The sequence below is a fragment of the Gallus gallus genome, chromosome 1, assembly GCF_016699485.2.
Source record: "Gallus gallus isolate bGalGal1 chromosome 1, bGalGal1.mat.broiler.GRCg7b, whole genome shotgun sequence".
Lineage (NCBI taxonomy): Eukaryota > Metazoa > Chordata > Aves > Galliformes > Phasianidae > Gallus > Gallus gallus.
In genome coordinates, this window is record NC_052532.1 from 134,159,759 (window position 1) to 134,184,636 (window position 24,878).

Consider the following 24,878-nt stretch of genomic DNA (forward strand, 5'->3'; position numbering starts at 1 on the left):
GTTAAGGAAGGACTGCTTGGCATGACAAGAAATTGTTGGAAAAGCCTTTTTCTTGTGCAGTGAGTCCTTAGAATTTATATATGTTGCCCAATCACCTTCCAAAATGGCCAAAATGTACATGTGGAAAAGTGTCTTCTTTTTGAAAAAAGATTAATGTTTCTGTACCAAGTGTGGGGAGATGTGGCACAGGTATAGATTTCTAAAACTAAGTGCACTTATAATACAGATCAGGACTTCTCAAAGGCATCTCTGTGATTTGGCTACCATGTTTTCAAAGTTCCATAAAAAAATCTCAGTCTTTATTTAGTAAAGTGCCTGTTAGTAACTTCCAAAGTGATGTGTGTGTTTCATTCCCTGCTAGTAGCCAGGGAAACTTTCACTACCAATACTGGATCTTAGAAGCCCTTATTGCTTCTCTGATCTCTTTATCATATTTTGCATGGACTGACAAGGCTATTGCAGCTCCCGCTCCACTGAAGTTGATGAACCAGCTGCAATAATATTTCAAGTCAATCCCTGATTAGTTAGGGGAAGGTCAGCTATTTCTGACTGGCCTCGCCCAGACAGAGAAACAGAATGAAGCTCTGCCATCAGTGTCCTAAAATAGATGGCCCTGTTCATCTGTCAGGCTTGAGCCAACCACATGGAACACGAATTAGGAGACACAAATCAATTCACAGGGCATTGGGAAACACAGCAGAAAGTCAAGCGAAGAGAAACTTCTTCAGATATGAGCTGTACTCTCCAAACTACTTTCTAGCCACTTGCCTAATAATTTTCTTCTTAAGTAACTAAAGCCAAAAAAGTTTTGTTTTGTTTTGTTTTGTTTTTTAAGATCAATAATGAAACTGAGTGTGGGGATATTTTTTGGAGGTTTATTTGCAGCTCTAGGAGTTTTGCTCTTTTTGGTGGCATTTGGAACCGATTATTGGCTTCTTGCTACAGAAATAGGAAGGTGTTCAAAAGCACCTGAAGATGTTGGGGTTAGTATGGATTTTTATTTATAATTTCCTGGATGTATTTATTTTGTAAGAATTCAATTTTGTATGAATTTTTGGACATACTCATTGTGACCTTCTGGAGGCTTACAAGACGACCTTCAAAACCTCTTGTGAACAGCTGTAATCAAGTCTAAAATTTATTCATCTTTTATGATACTACTTTTGCAATAAGACATACTTTCAAAGGAACTATAACTGTATAGACAGGCTATAGCTAACCTACGTTCAGACAGGCTGTGTCACTGTGATAGTGTTATTTTTTACCTAAATATCTTAATTTCACTTGAACTTGATTCTTTCAGCTGTTTGAAAAATAGTATGATAAAGGCTTTCATTTTTATTTTTACTTTTCATAGACAGAGAAGGCCACTTTTCATCATGAAGGTTTCTTCTGGAGGTGCTGGTTTAGTGGAAATGTAAGAGAGCATAACACCAGCATGTGGAAGTTCTGGTACAGTAAGTAATACCTTTCTTTTTATGTTATCTACAACAGTTGGATCTCAAAGCTGTGGAGCTTTTTTTAGTGCTTATGAAGCATTGAATTTCATTTGGTGTCTTCAGTGATCAGGTTCTTAATCTATCTTCACATTCAAAAGCGACACTTTTAAAATCTGTACTAAAGGATATCCCAGGACAAAATCATCCATGTTTAACTATCAGCTTACTCTTTCAGTAGTAGCCTGTCATCTTAACTGAGAGTCCATTTTTGTCAAGACAGTCTCTTGCAATGTTGTTAATGGATTGTTCATTTCCATAAAGCAGGGAAAAAGAGCTTCATGGTTAGGATGGTCCATAAGTTTTTGCCTGCAGTTTCTCCAGCTAGTTCTGTGAGAAGGTGGGAATGGTGTAGGACACCTCTCCTTCAAAAAAAAACTCCCTGCTAAATGTGTGGATAACCTTTTTTCTTTCAATATGTGCCAGGGTTCTGGAAGATAGTATTTGCCACCAAAATTTCAAATGAAGAAAAGATCGCAAAACTTACCTTGTTGTGTTTGACCCCATCTCTGAGACATAGTTATCCCTCACCTTCTTGCTAAGTTTCAACACAACTAGTGAAAAACAGGTGCTTTCATACAATTTTAATTTCAATAACCCATATTTTGCTAAATACATTGCTTGGACTTAGCAAAAGTAATGTTCACTGTAGTTGTGAACATTCTTTTATATCTGGAGAGTTCTGAAGTCAGGAATCTGAAATCAGAATGTGATTTAAACTGTTGTCAGACTTCATCCACTGTAAGGAAGAAGATATTTTTATAAACATACTGATTCCATAGATTGAACTCATATTTGCTGAGACTGTAAACTTTCAGAAGATATTTTTTCATTATTCTTTTGCAAGATTTTTTTTTTTGTGGGATATGCTGTAACGAGCAAGAAATAATTAACCCTCACAAATAGGAAAATATATATGCATGTAAAAGCATATGTATATGTTGCAGTGTACCAGATCCTTCCCTTCAACCAGGTTGCTTTACTGTTCCCGTAGTACAAATCTGAGCTGCCCTTTAAGGAATATCCCTGGCTAGATATCAAGGCTGCTGTCTCTTACGAAAGTAAAATTCACCGTAAAGCTACTAGGAGGGAACATTGAATCTTGACCTATGAAACTCTGTTTATCTATTTGAAGAACAGTCTTAGGGTATTAAATTCTTAAGGCAGTAAAATATTAATAATGATCTCTCTTTTTCTTTTAGCCAACCAGTCACCTTCTAAGAATTGTACACATGCTTACCTCTCACCATTTCCTCATATCCGAGATGAACACAACTCAACCTCTTATGACTCTGCAGTCAGTAAGTACTTTTTTTGGCTGCAAATGGATACAATGCCCGTAATTTCAAGAAAACAATTCAGATGCTTCAGTGCAGAACTGCATTATCTCTCCACGCAGTTTAATTTATAGAGTTTTGGTGTTTCGTACTTCTCAGACTTTTACAACATGCATATTTAAGACACTATTTAGCAAAGCACTTAAATGATAGCTTTAAGTATGATGGCAGAATGGAAATCATTTCTATAAGCAGAAACATTTCCTTTTCATGCTTTTTTTTTTTTCAAAATAAAAAGTATCTTCCTTAGAATGAATGCTTTAAACAATTACTACTTTTCATGTATTCCAATTAAATGGTTTCTTGTTAAATAAATAATCACATGGAAATGTATTGCACTTTCATCTTATGAGAAATGAAGAGAGGGGCCTTGTTACAGTTTAATTTTATTCAACTAACTCAGATATACTGTGTTGAATGCTGGAGGTACCAGCTTCTCTCCACTGACACTAACACTGAGTATCATGTGCCATACATGAATAATATAAACCAACACTGTAGTAGTGTGAAGTATCATTCTGTGAATTAAATTCTAATATTTGAAAATATTTACTATCTTAAGCTGAGATATTAACACCGAGAAACTCTGGTACAGTAACAGTGATACATACGTATATATATATATATGTAAGATACAAAGCACTGAAAATCTTGTGTTTGAATACATACATAAAGGAAAGCTCTGGAAAGCTCTGTTTTTCCTACTCAAAAAATTGGTCACATTTCATCAGATCAAGGGCTTAATGCAGATGTATTTTTAAGACTATCACTTCTGATGCTTATTTCATATAATTTTTAAAATAACCTGTAATGTATGAATGCTGCTTGTATCTGAGCCTACTGACGCAATGACTTAAGTGATCCCTGAAGCTGTAATTATACCTTTGCTAACTTTGAAGTGTCTTCCTAATCCATTTTTTATGCTGCAAAAATGAGAAGGAAAAGAATTTGTGTTGGTAACAGTTCTGTTAATCTTTAGAAATTATGAACTGTTTGTCCAGGAAGAGTTCATACCTTACCATTCAGAGTCAGAGATCTAATTTATAATGTTGGAGCACATCTAGAACAGTTTATCTTTTCATTTGAAAATGACAGAGCCATCTGCTCCTAATAATCTAGACGGAGTTGGTATTCAACCATGCACTCATACATTCACAAAGGATCTTCAAATCATATTGCATGATTACATAGAAGTGGACAAACAAAGAAGAAGAAAGGAGAAGGAATATCATCAAAAGTTTAATTAATTTTAGTTAATATTTGCCAAAAGAACCACTGCTCAAATATAATTTTCCTATCTATATTTCATATTAGGAGATTAAAAATAGACAAAACTGTACTATAGATGCTGGCACAGGTAGAGAATATTCAGAGCCATTTCTGCTGTATAAATAGATACAGTTGGATTGCTTTGGATCTCATTAAAACTGAAGAGGTTTTTTTTATGCCTCCTGTTCATTTTCAGCATCCAAACGGAGTTATTTACTAGAGCAGGTATACTTGTTTAAGAATGTTTCACAACTTTTTATTAAGAAAGTTATATCATCATCTCTTTTGTTAGTTCAAACACTCAGTTTTCCTTTACTGTATTTCGTCAGGCCTGCCCATTATATATGGCATTTAAAAACCTCACAGAATCTACAGAAATTAAGAAATACTGAGAGTTATTGCCTTCTTGATTCACAGTGGAGGAAATCCTTTTCTGTAAAAGACAGCGGTGAAAACCCTCCGTTTGATTTCATGCAGAAAAATGGTTTGTCAACTACTTGTACATCCACACGGCTGCATCTAAAAATTCTCAATAAAAAAAGGGCACTACCAAGAAATTGGGGTTATTGATTTTTTTTTTCTTTGTTTTGTTTTTTCTGCTACTGTATCTTGATAGAATATTTCCATTTTTGTGGATCATAGTTTTCTCAAAACATTCACTTTTCAGATAAAAAAAGTAGTTTACCACGCTTAGTTCTTCAGAATGATTTTTCACTTTGTTTTTAGAGAGACCCTCAAGTCTTATTTTAATTAGGAGTGTATAGGCACAAATGTGCTGTCATCTCAAAAAATATTCAATTTGCTGAAAAATAAACAGCTGAATAAAAAGCTTTAAGCTTCATTACAGAAATCAAATGTGTACGTACAACACAATTTTCTTAAAACCTCAAGTCTTCTGTTAAGAGAACTTTCTCAGAAAGCAAAGGCATGTGAATTCTTTTACAGACAGTTTGGCTTAAGAGGCAGTGGGACCTTATCAGAACAAATTGGCTTTAATTGAAGCCCCTAGTGCAAACACAACTGTGGCTTGTAGCCGGAATGCTATGTTACCATCCAGTTAGAACAGTTCAGGCAAATATAAGTTTACTGAGGAACCATGAAATCTTGGATGAATGTTGAATAGAGTGACTGGACCAAGTTCTCTATTGCAATAACTCCTTTGTCTTTAGTATCAGTAACAGTTTGGCTCAGATTTTTTTTCTAAGACATAATTAAAAAGAAGCTTAATCTATCCTCTCTTAATTTATTTACATCCTTTCATACGTTGGTTTTAAGGTGTGTATGTGACAGTTCTCAAAAGACTCAAACACCGAAGACCTCAAAGTCTAAAGTGTTAGTATGCTTTACTCAAAAGGCTTGGTTCAACCTAGTGAGGAGAGCTAGACTATGAGCTCATGGTGTAAAGAGTTATAGTCTTATTCAAATGCATATTTTAATGTCTCTGGTTTCCTTTCATCATTACTGTGAGATGCATGATCCTCTTGGAAGGGTTAGATAGTACTGTAGTTTGAAATTGCAGTTTTCTGTATCTTAATCTCAAATATTATGGCTTTATTCATGCTCTAGTTTTGTTAAGTATCATGGTGGAGAGAGGAGGACTTTACCTACCTGCAGTGTAAGCTTCAATCTAGGGTTGTGCTAGCCATCATTTACAGTTAATGGACTTAAAGAAATTTGCAGGCAATGCTGTTAGTCTTAACCTGAAATAGAAATGTAAGTGAAGTCAGGGGAATCCCATCTCTAGTGGCTTTCTGTGACGTTACAGTGGTTTATAGTGACAGCCATTCCAGTGTGCAGCTATTAAGCAGACAGACAGCCCTTCATTGTGTCACCAGCAGATTCATTTATATGATGATTCACAAACATAAGTGAAACAGACTAAAAGCTAGAAATAAAAAAATAAGTTAGACCATAAAGTGAAAGTACCAGAGTAGTGACCTTTTATTTATTTTATTTGAAATATATTATTCTAAAATATACATACATACACATATGTATAATCACATCAGTTATCCCATCACGCTATTTTGAAAACATAATAGTATAGTACTTAAATAAAAACTCATTGCAAGCTAAATTAATTAATGGTATCACATCCCTGGTTTACTTAACAGTGACATTCAAGGCTCTCACACATTTATAAAAAATCTCTTGTACTACCAGACAACACTAGGACTGTTTTTGAAGAATATTTGAAGTCCTTACTCATACAAGCAGTCCTGTTTGTCTACAGTGTGATAATTTTTAAGAAAAAGAGGTGCAAGATCTAGCACTTCTTCAGGTCATTGATTTTATTTTTGAGGGGTGTTTTTTTTCCAGAGTTTATTTGGAAATAAATGGTGGTTTCTTAACTTTGTAAATTGCCTCAGTGCTTCCTGAAGCTACATTTGGAGCCATTTAATGGAGGGCTCCGGCACTTTAGTTTAATACTCTGATCTGTAGCTGCTGGTACATTTTTCCTTGCCTTTATATCTTATTTTGTCCAGTCTCGTGCATGCTGCCAGTGCTTGAAGTAGTTCCTAATATGATGTGCAATACAGAATGTTTATAGAACTGAAGAGAAATTCAGCAACTATTGCATCTATAATAGTGTTACCAAGTTTATTGGCACGTTTGTTACTGGGCTAAAATTAACCTAAAGTAATCTATGAAGTATCAGCAGTGAAATCTGAAAATAATAATTGTCTAGTGAAATGCTAGAAGTAGCCTATTTTTAGGGGAAAAAGTGCTGTTATGTAAGATGGTCATATAATTGTTCATGAAGAATTGTAACACAGTACATTTACTGAGGGAGAACTCCCCAGCCACCAAGCAGTAATAAAGCAGGAAGTATTTAAAAAAGCAATATATTCATACTGCGAATATTATATTTGTTTTACTGTTAAGGTTATTTGAAAAAAAAAAAAGATTATTACTACTAAGAGATAGTAAAGGGTACTTAGTGAAACTGCAACAGTTCTGCAAGGTTTGCTGTGTTGACTCTCACACTTCTGATGAGAGCTGTGATCTCGTTTACAGTGATTTATCTGCAGAGAAGATACTCCTGATTTAGAGCAGCTCAGGCACTTTACATTTTGTTGTACTTTATATTGTGGGTGGTATTTTGATGCCTGTCGTCAGAAGTATTTTGATATCTCTTACATTAAATAGTAAACATATTCTAGAATACCCTGTATAGTCAAATCACAGGAAAGGTTCACTTTAGGACTTAAATTTATCGGTGAAAATGTATGGCAAGTTCTCCAAGTCATTTCAACTATTATTAGCAATGAAGCACTGTACTCACACAAACATGCTTCAAAAAGATTTTCAGCTTTGTAGGGCTTAATAATGTATGTTCAATATTAAGCAGATTTTTTTTGTTTGTTTTGATTTAGTTCTTAGCCATAAAAAATGTATGGGCCAAGTCTTTTCCATTGTTGAGATTTTGAAACACCTGAAGCCAGCAAGGGCAATAAAATATGTGATATGTTTCCGTGAGATTGATGTCAGTGTCTCTAGTAGTAGATGGGTGCCACATGGTGTCATGAGCTAAGCTTGTTCCTGAATAGCTGGCTATGTAACTTCTGAGGTGTGCGTTGCAACCACATAGAAACTGTGCCTTTTAGGTGGCATGACTGTGTAATTTTTCAAATGTATTATTGCTTCTTTTTCACACCTTGCACTAGTAACATCTTAAAATATGAAACTGTGGCTTGAGTTTATAATCAGATCTGGGATCCACTATATAAGAAAAGGAGCCTTTTCATAACTCAACTATTTTTCCATAATCCATTCCCTCACTCAAAACCCAGTACTATGGCTACTTTTCAAATGATGCAGAAGTCTCCAGAAGAATCTGACTTAGGATGTTTTTGCAGAAAAGCAATAGCAAGGCAAAATTACAGGTCATGAAATTTTGAAGGAATATACTGCAGCTGTACTATTCCCACAGCATATAGGTTGAAGGTGCAGAGCTCAAAGACAAGCATACCAGCTGTACTCCTGTTGTCCTCTAAGTACTGTCTTATTTTTAGGCCTGCCTGTCACTACCAAGACAAATGTTGTACCCCGATGAAGGGACAGCTTACCAAGACAAGTTACACATCTCTCTGTTTAGCACTCTTGCAACATAGAGCAATGATACCTAAGGTTAACACTGCAAATATGTTTATTTCAGACTGTGTGGTAATGCTTATACTTTATTTCTTCCACTGCAGGAAATACTTGGGATAATATACTTACTTGAGGTAGATAATTCTGACATACCTGTGAAGTAAATTTACTTAGTGCCTGCTACCTTTTTTCCTTGTTGTCTGTCCAGAAAATGGGCAGTCTTATGAACTACCTCAGTGATACCTGAAATGGTGCAAACTTCTCTTAACATCTTGTATAGGTGCACTGAACAACTGTTTATTGAAGCAGACTGCTTGAATCATGGTGTCGCTCCTTTTCAGGGGCTATAATGAACCATAATTCAAAGCAGCATTTTCTGGTGCTTTTTAGCTGTCATGGTTCACCTCAGTCTCAGAGCAGTGAAGCCTTTGACTTAGAAAGTTCACTATTAGGTAGGCATATTTTAACTAGCTCTTTTTTGTTCATCTATTTATGCCAGCTAAGCTATTGACATTAATAGGGCGACATTGTAATTTTGTATTATTAGCCCCACAGAAATTGTTCATCTAAACAGAGAACGTGGGAAACTGGTCTAAGCAAAAATTGTCTGAATATGAAGTGAAGTCTTCTTTGCAAAAAAAAAAAAAAAAAAAGGTTGCCTTTTAACTCCTTTAGTAAATCATAGAATCATTAAGGTTGGAAAAGCCCTATCAGATCATCTAGTCCAACCATCCACCTACAACCAATATTGCCCACTAGACCATGTCCCTAATAATTACATCTACCCTTTCCTTAAACACCTCCAGGGATGGTGTCCCCACTATCTCCCTGGGCAGCCTGTTTCAGTGCCTCACCACTCTTTCAGAGAAGAAATTTTTCGTAACATCCCACCTGAACTTCCCCTGGCACAACTTGAGGCCGTCACCTCTTGTCCTGTCTCTGTTACCTGGGAGAAAAGGCCAACCCCCACCTCACCACAGCTTCCTTTCAGGCAGTCGTAGAGAGAGATAAGTTGTCCCCTGAGCCCCCTCTTCTCCAGACTGAACAATCCCAGTTCCCTCAGCTGCTCCCCATAAGGCTTGTGCTCCAGACCCCTCACCGCTCCATTGCCCTCCTCTGGACACACTCCAGGACCTCTTAAGATGTTTCCTTGGACTTGTGCCACAAAAGACCTTAATGTCTTGTAGACTGTGGGGGTAGGATTTTGCATAAAAAGATATATCAGGGAACTCTGCAGACTTTTTTTTACCTATCTTCTTTATTTTCTAATTGATGTTTAATGATGGAGTTGCTGGATACACAACTGTTAGGACTGTCAGAATATCCCCACAATTCTCTAGAGAAAATATTTATTTATAGAGGAATACAATGGAAGGTTATGTCAGATGATAGCTAGGTCAAATCAGTATTTCACTTATAATGCATAAAATAGTTATTCTGTCAGAGCAGAGAAACTGCTTATCTCTTGTATAGTCACACAGAGGTTTAAACAATTTTTCATCACTTATATTTGTACTCCTTTTGTGTTTATTTTTCAGAAATATTTGAGCAAATCAAGCTTTTCTGGTAAAATTTTACTAAAAGCAAATGTCAAAGATTCCTGTATAAAGAGCAGATAATGAAACTGCACACTAATTTCATAATGCTGTAGGAGCTTATGTTCTCTTCCATCTCAGAAAATAGAAACACTACTGTATAACTTCAGTGAGTGACCATAATGATACTGAAGTAAGCCTTTTCAAGGTTCATTTTGGCCAATGTACCCTGTGATGTAGCATGACTTTGAAGTACCTTGGGCCATCCATGTAAAAGAGTTGGGTGGTTATAGGCTGATTTAGCAGTATTAGGTTTTAAATGAGGAAGTAATGTCCCATGGACTTGGGGACTGCAATGAAGCTTAACAAAGTACTCCCATGAGTAAAATTATATGAAATTGCTTCAAAGACCCAAGACTGAAGGATTTAAGAGATTTACTTTCTCTAGCCTCCATTCACTGTCCATTTGCATCAAGTGAATCATTAAACTATGTGTTTAACTTTAAACAGATTCCTAAATCCCTTAAGAATTTGAGTACTTAAAGCAGAACACACACTTAACTGCTTTGCTGAACCAGAGCCTTATTTCTCACCTACTATTTATTTACTTATTTGTTTACATAGAAGGAAACCTTGTATTGGATATGAACCAAAACACAGTTTTATCCCTTCTGCCAGCTAATTTCAGACACATTCATCTTCCCTATGCCCAAATCTGCTGATCAGTGTGGCAGAAAATTATGTCTCTGAATCTTTGCCTGGATTAAAAAGGATGTTGTTTTAAAGGTGTGGCTAATGTGATGTGGTGAATGTGATCTAGCTAGCACATACATAAACAAGGCTAAGATAAGCAAGATGATGTATACTTTAACATGAGTTAAGCCAGTCAAGTTGAAAACTGTAGATTTTTGAAACATACTGATGGGAAGCACAAGCTGATAACACGTAGTTCACCTTCAGATTTCAGATGAGAGCAAACCTGAATTATTCCAGAATAGCTGACTTTAGCAGGCAGGATGGATTTGAAACTTTCAGGATATGAACCAGTATAATAGTTACTTAGTTGTGTTTTGCTATAACAGTAAGTAGGTGCTGTCAAACGATAAGTGGCAGTTTCTTTTGTGACTCACTTTTTCTGACATGCCAGCTGGCTTATGTGCTTTCCCTCAGTTGGGTGGAAATGTTTTTCACTGACTGAATTGTCAGCGCTTCAAGATTTTCAGAACTGACGATGGAGATCTTTGCAACTCATAATTTTACTAATGGGTTCTGTTAATGCACCAATTTTTAAATTCATGGGAGAAATTTATGTCACTCTTGTAGCATTTGTAAAATGATGACTTTGTTAAATGGATGTGCAATTAAGCAGCTAAAAAATAGTTGTTAGAAAGACTCTTTTGGCCAGAGTATGTCACAAAACTCTCGGCTCATTTATCGCCAGCTGCATCCATTAATTAAGCACTGCTTGGCACTGTCTAGCAGGGACTTCTGAAACATCAAATTCTCATAAAATAAAAAGAACTTTAGAGCAAAAACAGCCTGGTTTAAAAATTGTTTTTAAAGTTACCTTTTTTTAAAAAAAAAGTTTCTCTTCTTTCCTGCTTTAGATTTCCTTCTGTTGTATGTAAACTAATAAGAATTATGTACTTGAAAATTATAGAGAACTTTACAGATTGCTTTTGGTAGTGGGATCTGAGCACTAAGAGAGTCAAAACATTACAGTTCTCTGTTTCTCCCAGTGAATTTTGGTAAAACAATTAGATCCAGCCTGTCCAATCATATACCCCAAGGAATGATTGCTGCAACTTCAGTACACCGTTTTCTAAACAGCATAAATTTTGCCAAGTTACTGTTTTTCAAGTCACTGTCTAAATGTTAAGCAGGTGGACTTCATTTGAGGTAACTTAAACCCTATTTTCCACGATCACCAGATAGGAACTGGGTTCCAAAGCTCCTTTGATCCACATGATATATAATGTACATGCATAATGGAATGAATGTTTTGTTTGTCAATAAGTGGAAAAGTAGAAATGAGAAATCTTTATTAGCCAGATATGTAACTTATGTTCTAAAAAGTGTGATATGCTTTCTTCTTCCTTTTTTTCCAGTTTATCGAGGTTTCTGGACAGTTCTTATGCTCCTGGGAGTGATCACTATTGTGATGGCTAGTTTCCTGATCATCTGTGCAGCTCCTTTTGCCAGCCACATTCTATACAAAGCAGGAGGAGGGTTTTACATCCTTGCTGGTGAGTATATTGTTTGCTCGATCAATTAAGGCTTTAGAATAGAAAGGATGAAATATTTCTCCCCATTTTCTGTAACAAAAAATTATACAATCATGGTTAAAAAAAAGAAGTTTCTGCCTCTGTCTTTTGGCTTGTGGAGCACCTGCCTTGGTTACAATTCTTCCTACAGTTATCTGAAGCCATTCAGAAACCTACGTTTTGATTACAATAAAAAAGTAAAAAGTCCAGGACCATTCATGGAATCACTGCATTTTCAAGCTACTTATTGAACAGGAAAAGGAATGTGTATTTAGGGATGCTGCCTTGTAGGATTCTCAAGAGCTTTTGCTAAGGAGCTTTTTTTAGTCAGTGACACAAAGGCAATGAAGTTGGTAATGGCAGATTCTGAAGAAGCTGAAAGATGCAGCATATTCACATGACAAGTATAGGAGACATGTTTTGTATGTGATTGGAGTACACAAAGTAGTTGTCAAATATGAGTAAGTGGGAGCTCTAAACCTCAGTGAATACAGCACAGTAAATAACTGAATTCTCTCTTTCCTCATAACCCACACATAATTTGTAGGATGCATCCTCCCAGGATTGAGTTGATACAGCCAGCTTTCTGGGGCACTGTTCTGTTAACCTTGACGAGTCTGGGAAGATGTATAAGACAATAGTTTTTTTAGGATATAAATGACAATATGTGCTCATGACCATCCTAGTTTGTATGCATCTTGTTGCTGGGGGGGCAGAACACTCACATCAAGATCAGAAGGCTTGGACTCTTTTTCTACTTCCATTATTGACCTACTGACCTGCTTACCTACTTCACCTTGCATATCTACATACACATGCTAATAAGATCATAATTTCCTCTTAGAAGACTTTCAGTGAAATGTGAAGTGTTTTATAATATTGTTGCTGAAAAAACTCTGGAATACTTGCATTTGCTCCTTTGGGAATTACTCCTCCACATTTTTGAAAGACATGGAAAAATATTCACAATCTGTTGGAAATTCTAAGGTATTTCATTACTTTTTGTCACTGATTTGCTAATGAAAAGCTCTTGTAAGTCCTGCTCATTTGCTACATTTGTAATCTCTGAAAATCTCTGCTGTCTCTAGAAAGTGGCAGAGACTATAAGGGAGGAAATGGTAAAACACCAGGAACTAGCAAGGAGACCTGTGAAGTGAAATGTGCTTTCTTCACTCTGGGTCAGTTAGCCTCCCCTAATTTAGGTGAGTTAGATTCTACAAGTCTAAGCTAGTCACCCTTGGCTTCCCTGAGAGTCCTGCTGGAGGCAATAACAATAGTCATTAAATGTCAAAACTTCAGTGAGGAAGTTCTCTAGCTGGCAATTAATTTCATCCTGGAGGAGGGGCTGAGCTATTCTGAAGGTAGCTCAGATGAACATATTTTTGAATTGTGGAATCATCTAGATTGGAAAAGACCTTCAAGATCACCAAGTCAAATCATCAGCCTGACCTACTAAGCCCCATCACTAAACCTTGTCACTTACTGCCACAACCACACATTTCTTCAATACCTCCAGGGATGCATACTCCTGGGCAGCGTGTTCCAATGCTTTACCAAGCTCTCTGTGAAGAAATTCTGCTTAATGTCCAATCTAAACTTCCCCTAGCACAACTTACTCTATCACTTGTTACTTGAGAAAAGAAAGCAACACCCTCCTTGTTGAAACTTCCTTTCATGTAGTTGTAGAACAGTGAGATGACAGCTGCTCCTCTTAAGTCTTGTTTTCTAGTCTCTTTTCCAGCTTCATTGAGCTCTTTTATTTAAAATATTACTGTTTTTCTTGTTGAAAAGCAAGGACATTTAGTAAAATCCTGCTATGATTTCCCAAAAGAAAGTGGTGGCAACAGAGTACAAGACCCATTAGTCTAACACTAGATATTTTAGCTTGGATGTGGAGATAGAGATCCTGACAGCTCTTCTGCATCTGCTCCATCAAACCAGTAGGACAGAGCTGCTTGGGAAAGGTACTTACTGTAAATATAATTATCCTATTCAAAACCTCAGAACATCTACAAAACCAAAAGTTTGATGCTCTCAGCTCTTCTTACAAGTCAGCGTACTCACACAACCAAGGTGTCCATGCTGTCTTGCTGCCAAAGTACAACTAGCAGTTATACTGGAAGTAGGCTATTGAGAAATAAGTTAGTCACCACAGCTTTTTCTGTGAAAGTCTGAAAGCGGAAGATAGGAAGACTACTCACTTTCCTACTTTTGTATGTCTTTAAGGAAAAATGCAAGATGAAGCAATTTTAATAGCTACTACTCGACTGAAGTATTTGTATCCTTTTGCAATCTTAATTGACAAAATGGGTATGGACAGTTCACCTCACCTCTGCTAAAGAAGAATGATTTGCCTTAACAAGCACTTGACAGAGGCTGTGGAAGAGAGCCTAAGCAGAGATCCCGAATGACATAGAATAAATTTAAGTTGTAAAAAACCTCTTATGGTTTCATTTCCCATTCTCAGCAGGGCTGGCTTCAAAAATAAGGCAGCACAGAGCCTTATCTAGTCAAGTTTTGAAAATATCCACTAGTTGATAATCCACAACACCTTTCAGTACTTGTCCTACTTTGACCAGTTTGTTTGTGATTTTTTTCCATGTGTGCACCTGACAGTTTCCTTGCTGCAACTTGTGACCATTTTGTCTAATTTTTTCGCTGTGTGCTTCCCTGAAGAGTTTATCCCCTGTCTTCTCTATACCTCCATTTAGAAAGATAAGGACTGTTTTCTTCCTTGGACTAAAACTTGCCAGTTCCCTGAGCCTCTTCTTGTCCTCCATCCCCTTAACAACCATTTTGGTGGTCATCAGTTTAACAGTATCAGTCTTTCACTGGCGAGTTTCAAACTGGACACGATGTTCCAGATATGTTGTCACAAGTGCTGAGTAAAGGGCAATAAGAGTACTTTCAGAGCTGCTGATGGTGCTTTTGTTAAGTGCGGCTCTATATGAGCTTGACTTTCCTTTTTGCTGGACCTTGCTTAAAAACTTGCACACTGATAGGGATCATTCTTGTGCTTTAGGGAAATTGCCGGTGAGGAATAGCCAGTTCTTTAGGACCCTCTGTCCTTCAAGGTGGCTTTTGCCTCTCAAAATAACTTCCCTTAGGATCCTGCCTACCAATTCCCTGAACAGGCTGAAGTCAGTTTCCCTGAAATTCTGGCTCTTAAATGTCCTGCTTACCTGCTGCATTTCTCTTAGGATACTAAACTATTTTATGGTATTATAGTTGTAGCTAGCACCATCTACCATATCCCTGATCAGCTTTTTCTTATTTGAGTAACAATTCCAGCATACTACTTCCTTTAGTTTGTTCCAAACACATCTGAAAGAGTCATTGTTGATGCCGTCCAGCTACCTCCTGGACTGCTTGCACTCTGTAGTGTTGCCCTTATAGTAGATTCTGAGATTGCCGAGTGCTTCGTGAGAACTAGTAACTCTTCTTTTAGTCCATTTGTTCTTCTGACTGCATGGCCTGTATGAGATGCCCACCATGATTACCTTTTTTTTGCCACCTGTCTGATCTTAACCAATAAGATCCTGTTCCCACCCCATCTTACTAGCCTTTTGTTCTTAAAGAATCTGTATCCAGCCATTGCAGCACTTTGGTCATACAACCTACCTGACCATGTTGTTATCATCATTAGGTGACTTTGCAAGGATTTGAACTCCTCCTGCTTTTTTTTCCAACACTGAGTTTGTTTGTGTACAGGCATTTGAGATGGAGTATGAGTTGTGCAGCCTTCTCAGTGGAAGTGAATAAGCCTCCCTCGTTATTCTGTCCCATGCATATGTTCTCCATTCTCCTCCCATCAGTTATCTGTGAGCTTTGAGCTTCATCTCCCAGTGTTCCTTGTTTCTAGCTCTTCTCACAAGGTTACTGAATCTATTGCTCTTGCCTTGTCTGATGGATCTCCTCTCTCCCCAGCAGTCCTCATATCTCTCTGATGGATCTCCTCTCACCCCAGTAGTCCTCATGTCTCTGAGAGTGGGTCTCATGGATACAGAAGCCTAAACCCTGACTGCAACACTAGCCACAAAGGCAAGAGCTGATGCATCGTGCATGCCACATTTTGCCCAAATCTTTGAGCAGCAGGTTTGAGACCATCATCACTTGGGCACCCATGCCCTTACTTCTCACTCTCAGTGCCCCCTAGGAATGCACTTGAGGACTGGAGGTCTCACTGCCAGCATCACTGGTTCCCATGTGGATGAGCTGCAAGGGGTTATACGCCAATGACAAAGCAGCCTCTGCAGCTTTTGTTCCAGTGTCATAGAACTAGGCTTCAGAAAACGAGAAAAATGACTCAAAGAGAAATTCTCATGCCTGATCTGCGGCAGAGTCACAGAGCTGCCTTTTGATCATCTCAATATTTAAGAAAGTCTTCAAAGTTCTTTTATTGATCAGTGCTTCTGAACTACTAAATGAAGAAGCACAGGCAACTAGCATTTGTGGCAGCTTATTGACTAGCAGATTTCCATGTTCAGCTTTCAAATTTCACCTGAGCTTGCACATGGAACTAGATATGTTATGCCAGTGGGAAAAAAAACCACATATTAGTTCAACAGTACCACAGTCAATGACTCAAGCAGTCTCTTTGCAACCTCATCTCCATGTCTTCAACATCAAAGTATGGAGCAAAAGCAGCTACATTAGTGCAAACTGAGAAGCCCCATGGTTTCTTCACATGTCATAGGAAAAGAAGAGAAAGTTTCTATAACTTAATTACTTAGAGCAGTCTTCAGTAAAATCCAGATTATCCCGGGGCTGTTCTTGCAAGATGTCTGGATGGCGGTTAAAGCTTTCCTGTTGTACTGATATCAGGAAAGCAAGACCTCAGGGTGTGCACAGAACATTAGAGAATCACACCCTTGTGAAGACGCAAGATTAGAAATTTCTGCTTCCTGCCAAAAGAGGAAAAACCTTTATTCTTAGCTCCTAGATGAGGAGAAAATCTGTCTTCAGACATACGTGCCAACTCTCATAACTCAAAAGTGGGATCCTCGGCATGTACTTTGGAGTAGAATGTAAACAGCACTTTTCAAAGAAAGGTCACAAGAGGTCAAAACAGGTGGATCTATAATAAGGACAGGGACAAAAAAAAATTAATTGAAATATATATACATACACATAGCTGTGCAAGTTTTTCTTAAGTGAGAGTTCTAAACTTCTAGGCAGAAGTTAAAACTCTCATCATTCTTTCCAGCACCTGTTGTCTTTGTGTCTGCATAGTAAAAGATTCATGCCATAAACAGCCATTCACCATTGACAAGTGAAAGGCATTTCTACGTGGGAAGAATAAGTAGTAAAGGCCAGCAAACTGCCTCTTGAATTCATAAACATTTCTAAAGGTTCCGTATTCTTTTTCCTCTGCAATATGCAAAAGTATTGGTTTGAAACAAATTCAAAAGAATAAAAGCAGAAGACTGAAATGAGTGACCTCAGAGAAGTCCATGTCTTATCACACTGCACAGAGCCGTGTATCAAACATATGTGTTCTTAAAAAAAATGCAAAATGGAGGGAAAAAAAAAGAAAAGGGAGGAGGGGGGAAGTATTTACTTGTCTTAATCTCTCTCAGACATACTCCACGTTCTAGGAATAATTTTCCCCATCATTCCTGAGTCATGCAACTGCTGTTTTATTTTATAGTCACTAAAAGCCAAGGGCAAATGGACACCTGCATGCTATGGAAAAGGTCTAAGTGCTGAAAATGTAGAAATACATCATAGCACACATTGTTCCTAAAAATATCTGCTTTTTGAAATTGAGTTTTTTTTGTGTGTGTGTTTTTTTTTTTTTTAATTTCAGCACTTTTGCCTGAGAGTTTGGCTATAAGAGTTCATGACGTTCATGATAGCAAGCACAAAAGTGTAGGAATAGATTTCCCAGAATAAATATATACTAATTTTAGCATATTCTCCTTCATAATGAGCAAGCGTCCCTTATTAAAGTTGAAATGGATGCTTACTCAATTATTGGCATGACTAATATTCTGAAGGAAAGAGACAAGCTGGTGAGTCAAACTTGTGGATACAGAAGAAGGATGGAATAGCAGTAGTTATATAAATAAAAGGGTTCTCCTTGTTGTCCTCCACAAGCAGCATAAACTTTATGTAAGAAAATACTCTCCAGCAGGAAGGAGTATAACTGATCTCTCCTTAGTTTTGCATGAGTATGGCTGATGTTTCTGAGTTACCAGCAGTTCAGTGAAATTCAGTCCAAATCTTGTGACTGGGGATGATGTAAAGAAATAGATTATTTTTCAACTTTTAGCAATATATGATTTTTCTTCAAAAATATTGTATTCTCTGCACATATATTGAGGCAGGCAGAAAGAGGAAGCTTAAAGGGATCTCATAATTGTCTATAAATGCCTGAAGGGAGGATGCAGTGATGACTGAGCCAGTCTCTTCCCAGTGGTGACCAATGCCAGGGCAAGAGGCTGTGGGCACAAACTGGAACACAGGAGGCTCTCTCCAAACACCAGGCAGCACTTCTGTGCTCTGCAGATAATGGAGCACTGGCACAGGCTGCCCAGGGGTGGTGGGATCCTCTCCTTGGAGATCTCCAGGAACCACCTGGACTCTGGGCACCCTGCTCTAGGTAGCCTTGCTGGAGCAGGGATTGGGCCAGATGGCCTTCAGAGGTGCCTTCAACCTCAGCCATTCTGTGACTATGTGATCTTTCAGTGAGCTAGTTTAAAACACTTGCACAGACCACAGTAGATGATTTTTCAGTAAGATTTTGTCATTAGTACAATGCCTTTGGTTTATGTACATTGCAGTGAATGGTACTTCACTAGCCCAGAAAGCCTACCGTATTCTGGGCTGCATCAAAAGAAGTGTGGCCAGCAGGGCAAAGGAGGTGATCCTGCCCCTCTACTCTGTGCTGGTAAGGCCTCACCTGAAGTACTGCGTCCTGAGGTGGAGTCAGCACAGGAGAGACACAGACCTAGGAGTACGCCCAGAGGAGGGCCACAAAAATGATCCAAGGGATGGAACACCTCTTCTATGAGGAAAGGAGGAGATTGCAGAGGCTGTTCAGCCTGGAGAAGAGAAGGCCCCAGGGACGCCTGATAGCAGTCTTTCATTATCTAAATGGAAGCTATAAGAAAGAAGAGGGATAGACTCTTTAGCAGGGTCTGTTGCAATAGGATAAGGGGAAATGGCTTCAAAATAAAAGTGGGGAAACTTAGACTGGATATAAAGAAGAAGCTTTCTATAATAAGGGTAGTGAGGCCCTGGAACAGGATGCCCAGAGAGGTGGTGGATGCCCTATCCCTCAAGGTCACTCAAGGTCAGGCTGGGTGGGAATCTGAGCACCTGATCTAGCTGTAGGTGTCCCTGTTCATTGCAGGGGAGTTGGACTAGATGGCCTTTTAGGGTCCCTTCCAACTCAAACAATTCTATGATTCTATGATTCTAGTATGAATAACAAAAGCACAGCATTGCAGAAGTAGTGTAGATATATGTACATGGTTGCAGGATGGACAGGCAGTAGAAGGATGTATATTATTAACTCCTGCGTTATGTGTTAAGGAAATCTGCACTGGCTTTGAGAGGCAAATCTCCTTTGAAAGCCAGAACAATACCTGAATATTTAAAACCTCTGAATCTCAGATTGTTTTTTTTTTTTTCTATGGCTCCTTTTCTTTTTTCTTCAAAACAGATATAAACCCAACTTTTGACCTACACTTTTGCATTTTTGTAAACAGCATATAAAGTAGTGACTGCTAATTGACATGACTATTACAGTTCATAATGTGTAGTCCCCATTAATGTCTTGTGGTCTTCAAAAGATACCTCATGTTATATGCATCTGAATCTTATGTGCCACCCAGTCCACTGAACAAATTATGTTCTGTTTTTGATACTGCTTCTCTTTCAAACTTTTCTTGAAGTTAACATCAGTTTTGTTAAAATGAGACAATGCAAACTGACATGAAGTTATATCTTCTGAAAAGAAACATAATTCTTTTAGAATCTAACAACCAGCTAAATATTCAAACTGTAGTAACCGTTCTTTAAGCTCATAACTTGCCTTTGAATTGGGTGTTTTGATGCAATCAGTGTTGATGCCAGGAGGAAAAACCCTTCAAGTCAGAGACTTGCACATTTAAGCACAACCTGAAGTGCTTAATGGATAGGAAGGAAGCAATGCCCCTGGCCCTAAACATCAAATATTTTCAGCAGATGCATTAGTGATAATGCATGATCTGCTTTCCTGTTCTCACCACTGCTTCTAATGTACTCTCACATCTCAGGAAACAAAACCAAACTGACAAAACGAAGGGTCTATTTGTGAAAAAATGTTTCTGTTTCCATTTTGTAAGGGAAACCATTTGTAACATAGAGGAACCTCAGCAAGCTCCCCTATAAGAGCATAACTGCCATGAAATCATAAATCTGTGAAAATTAGACAAGATGAGCAGTAACAAATTGAATCTATTGGAGCCAATGCGACTTGGCCAGTTTTTACTTAGCCTGATTCCTTTGCTTAAGACATTTCTTGAAAACACTGAACAATATACCTACTAATTAGCTTCCATTAGTAGATAGTGAGAGCCCTTAAATACTCTTTCAGTGCCTAATTAACTAAGAAGGTTTACATATTCTCCGCTCCTTTTTCTTCTCTTTTAAAGGACATTTATCTCTGCTTGACATACATTTCTTGAGCAAATTTCCATACCCAGCAATTTGCCACAGACGGGTGTTAGCAGCTTGCTGTGAAATCACCTGATGGATTTCAGCTTAGCTGAAGTTGTTTTACCACTGGCAGCCCTGGCTTGCTATTTTGCACCTATGTGGAGTCGGCTCTAGTTTAACCACTGAGGTGTTGCTTCAGACTGCCTGAAGAATAAGGGGTGCCCTTTTTTTAGATTAAAGCACCTCTCAAAGACTCTTGTTTTGATCCTTCCGTACTAATACTGGGCTGCTTATCTTCGTGTCTGCCCAGGGTGCTGGACGTCAAAAGTGTTCCAGATGTTCAAGGCCTTGTACATACCTGACGCCATAGTAAGGCCATATACATCACTGCTTTCTGTACTTATTATTCGTTTGGATTAAGGTTGCCTAATGTGGAGGATAAATTGAAGACTGTGCACATTTGAAAAGAAACAGCCACAGCCATCTGAAGAGATGTTTGATTGCAGTTTTCCATCTTATTGATGTATCTTTCCAAATAATTGTGTTGCTTGTGGGACGTTTTTTTTTTTGTTGCTGACATTTTGAAACACTGAACAAACTCCATGCCTAATAATTCCTTTTATGAAGTTAGCTCAGAATCTTTTCACTTTTTGCATCAAAATTTATAGGCTCTGTTTTGTTCTAATTTGCCTCTGTTGCCTACATTATCTGTAGGCAGGAATCTTCTGCTCAATTTGACTTTTACTTGGAGTCCTCAATTTAATTTACTGTTTTCTTTTTACATCTGACCCTGATCCTTCCTTCTGATTGTTTCAACAGTTGTATGTTTAATACCACTGTAGCACTAAGTACCATCAAAATTAAGTTTTTCTTGGGTAAAATACTTCCAAAATTGAATGTATGTCTTTGAGTGGTGAGGGTTGGGTTTTTCCCTTTGTTGTTTATTTTTTAAACTTTGTTAAGAATTCAAGCCCGTGCAAAAAATGTAATCCTGGAAATATATTACTGTATTTCATAGACAGGAAATGTGCCTGCCCCCTTCTTCTTTTTAGTTTTTCTCTTCTCTTTCAGTCTCTTAAAAATTGCAAATCCTTTGGGATCTTCAGTCATGCTTTGATTATGCCTCAGGTTAACTACTTCAGCTTATTTTTTCATGGGCTTCAAAAGGCAGTGATCATAAACATTGAGTTGTGAGCTTTCACCTGTCAAATGTTCAGGATGTCCAGAATGTAAACTTATTACATTTTGACAATAAAACAACAAGAATGTCAACAGATCACCATCATCAGTTGTGGAAACCAACCTGTCTGATTTTGCCTGAAGCAAATGGGGGATTGATACAACTCCTGTTGCTCCCCATTAAGTGGATAGCAATGGCAGGGAAAGGCAGTGATGAGGGAGCATCTCAGGGTGGAGATAAGGAATGGGAACCATGAAAGAATACCTGGATGAGTGGATCTGGATCCACAAATGCCTCTTTGTGGATACTTACAAAGCGTATTTGTGGATTTTGTGACAAGTGTCACATTTGTTCAGGGCTGCATTGTAGTAAGTATTTAGCAGGACTGGGAAGAGACATCAACTACCTTAGACTTGTACTCTGCTACTCTTCAGCCTCTAGATTTAGGTTTGGCAGTAAATGTTCCCAGAGGTACTGCATTGCCTTATGGTTGTAATGAAGTATAAGTGTCATCGGAGGAAAAGATAGGTGGTATGTCCCTAATATTTTAATGTTGGAATAGATGGCCCTGCTGCTATTCCATGTGCTACGACAGCTGAAGCTCATGGAGCAAGTGGGTACAGGCTGGAGCATGCAAAAAATTCGGACATGCCCTCAGCTTCCCAGTGGATCTTCTGCTGGAGCATCTGTGCTTCAGGCTTGCCTTTCTTAAGCGTCTACATTCCTCTAAACTAAAATAAAATATTAGGCATGTAACTGATACTCTGGAAAGCATTTTCATCTTATATCTCCTTCTGGTTTATAGTAACAAAGAGATTAACAAAATTTGTAGAGACGTGCTTCTATTACTATCACGTGTATACAATCCAAAGGCCTTTCAGAGGAGTGGCTGGGAGAAGGCTGAGAATTATGTAGAGGATTAATTCCAGGAAACTCTTGTATCCACTCTGAGGTTGACACTAATAGTCTGCTTCATAGTGGTTACTTCATTATTACTGGGTTTTATCCCTATACCAGCAACTTCTTTTCTAATGTGGAAGATTTTGAGTAAAATATATTTGAATTTGTCTGCATAATACTTGATAAGAATACTCCAAATATTCCAAACAAAGCGCTTCTCATTAAAAAAGAGGCAAAATGTAGAAAGATGATGAGAATAGAAAGGTTTCCTACCTCTTACTGTTTTTCTTATGTCATCCAAAAGACTGTGATAGAAACAATATCAGAGTATGGGAAGCATATGTAGAATTTATTTTCCAGGTCACCCCATCCTACCTTCTCTCCTTTCACTTTCTCTGGCCTCTGAACCCAAAGCAGTGAATTTTATCCTCAAACATGCCTGCGCCACAGTCTGCACACCAAAACCAAATGTACCCTATGCCATGAGACTGTGACTTTCAGTGCAAATCAGAAGCAAGGCAGAGGAATAGAGAAGCTTGTTAGAAGAAGCCAAGGGCAAAACATTCCCAGTAGTGGCTGACTGTGCCTTGCAGAGCGGCCGCAAGCATGGATGGATTTGTAGATTACTGTGGATTACTGTAACCAGTAAACGTACTCAGCATTTGTCTCACACTCTGTTGTTAAAACTGGATGTTTCTTTTCCAGGTGTCTTGTTTTCACTGGTAGTCGTGATGTATGTCATCTGGGTCCAGGCGATGGCTGATCTTGAAAACTACACAAACATGAAAAAAATGGATTGCCCAGACTTTGCTGTTTATGTACGCTATGGCTGGTCTTTCATGCTGGCTCCAATAGGAGTATTTTTTGCTTTATTAGCAGGAATGCTGTTCTTGTTGGTAGGGCGTGCCATTTATTTGAATTCAGACTAGTCATACACTGCTGAAGGGAGTATAGGAATCCTAATGAAAGTTCATGACACAATTTTATATATCATTACCATTATGACAATCCTAAGTATGCAGGCACACTTACGGAATTTCTTCTGTTACGTGTTTAACAGAAAAGGACACAAAACTCAACACAGGAAGAAGCCACCTTTACTACGCTCTTGTTGCTTTTAATTCTATAGAGAGTACGCACACAATTCTCCATACTGTACTATTTGCAGCATTTTTGCAGTTTTGCAAACAGAGGAAGGCAAAAATATTCTGCAACCAAAAGCCCAACATAAAATGGGCCAAATCAACATTTTATATATTTGTCTTTTAGTATTTATCATGTGCTTCTACTTGTGGAGAATGGTACAAGATGGAGGGAAAACAAATGTTCAAACACAGGAATTAAGTCTACCTCCTCTCCTGTTTTCCACTACTTGGCTTAGCTTTGACACAAGCAAACATCTGCACTCTATAAAAATAGAGTGCAGTTGCTCATGAAGAGTCCACGGGAAGAGGGCAAGAGAGAAGACAATTGCAGTGAACAGCAATTTGGTGCTTGTCTGTACGTGTAAAAGCTTAACTGCTTCTGTTACATTTCTCCTTTCTGTATGCATTTGAAAGCTGTATACTTGTGTATTCTGAAATCCATATTTGTTGCATGATTTTGTAAGCCAAAAATACCATACCTGAATCACTAGTTGACGTTATGCCAAAAACTGTATTTTGAATTATAGCTTTAATATTTTAATCAAGTTTTAATTTCTGAATGGAATAATTGGCTCCTCCCAGAAACATTTTCCGGTGATGTAACATGAAAGATTTATTATGATGGTAACACCCAGAGTATGAAAATGTATGTTTTACGTAGCCTACATTTTCTTAAATATTAAAAATCTGCATTACAAATCAGATCTGGCCTGGCTGCTGGTCATCCCCTGGAAAGCAGCAAGACAAGCAAAGGCAGCATGGGAGGGAGATTTGGTTCTGTATTGTAGGAGTAGCTCGTTCTTGGTACGTGTATGTAAGATGGAGTGAGGATGGGACTGTATGCATGGTATAGAAAAGATAGGGTGGTGTTTTAACTATGAGGAAACTTGGTTTGTCTGGCATTGGGCCCAAGCTGAAATTAAATCCATCTGAGAGTGTGTTCATTTTCACTTTGTAACTCAATAACTCAATGGGACTGATGGGGAAAAATAAAGACTGCATGTTGGTTTC

General features: G+C 38.0%; 1 protein-coding gene across 1 annotated transcript; it reads left to right on the forward strand.

The window, feature by feature from the left end:
- The first annotated feature begins 658 nt into the window (after positions 1–658).
- On the forward strand, positions 659–24,878 carry TMEM182 (transmembrane protein 182). The gene is made up of 5 exons (XM_416920.8): positions 659–983; positions 1,358–1,457; positions 2,699–2,797; positions 11,841–11,978; positions 23,428–24,878. The coding sequence occupies exons 1-5, from the start codon at positions 843–845 to the stop codon at positions 23,649–23,651; spliced, it is 702 nt and encodes a 233-aa protein (XP_416920.4). The 5' UTR covers positions 659–842; the 3' UTR covers positions 23,652–24,878.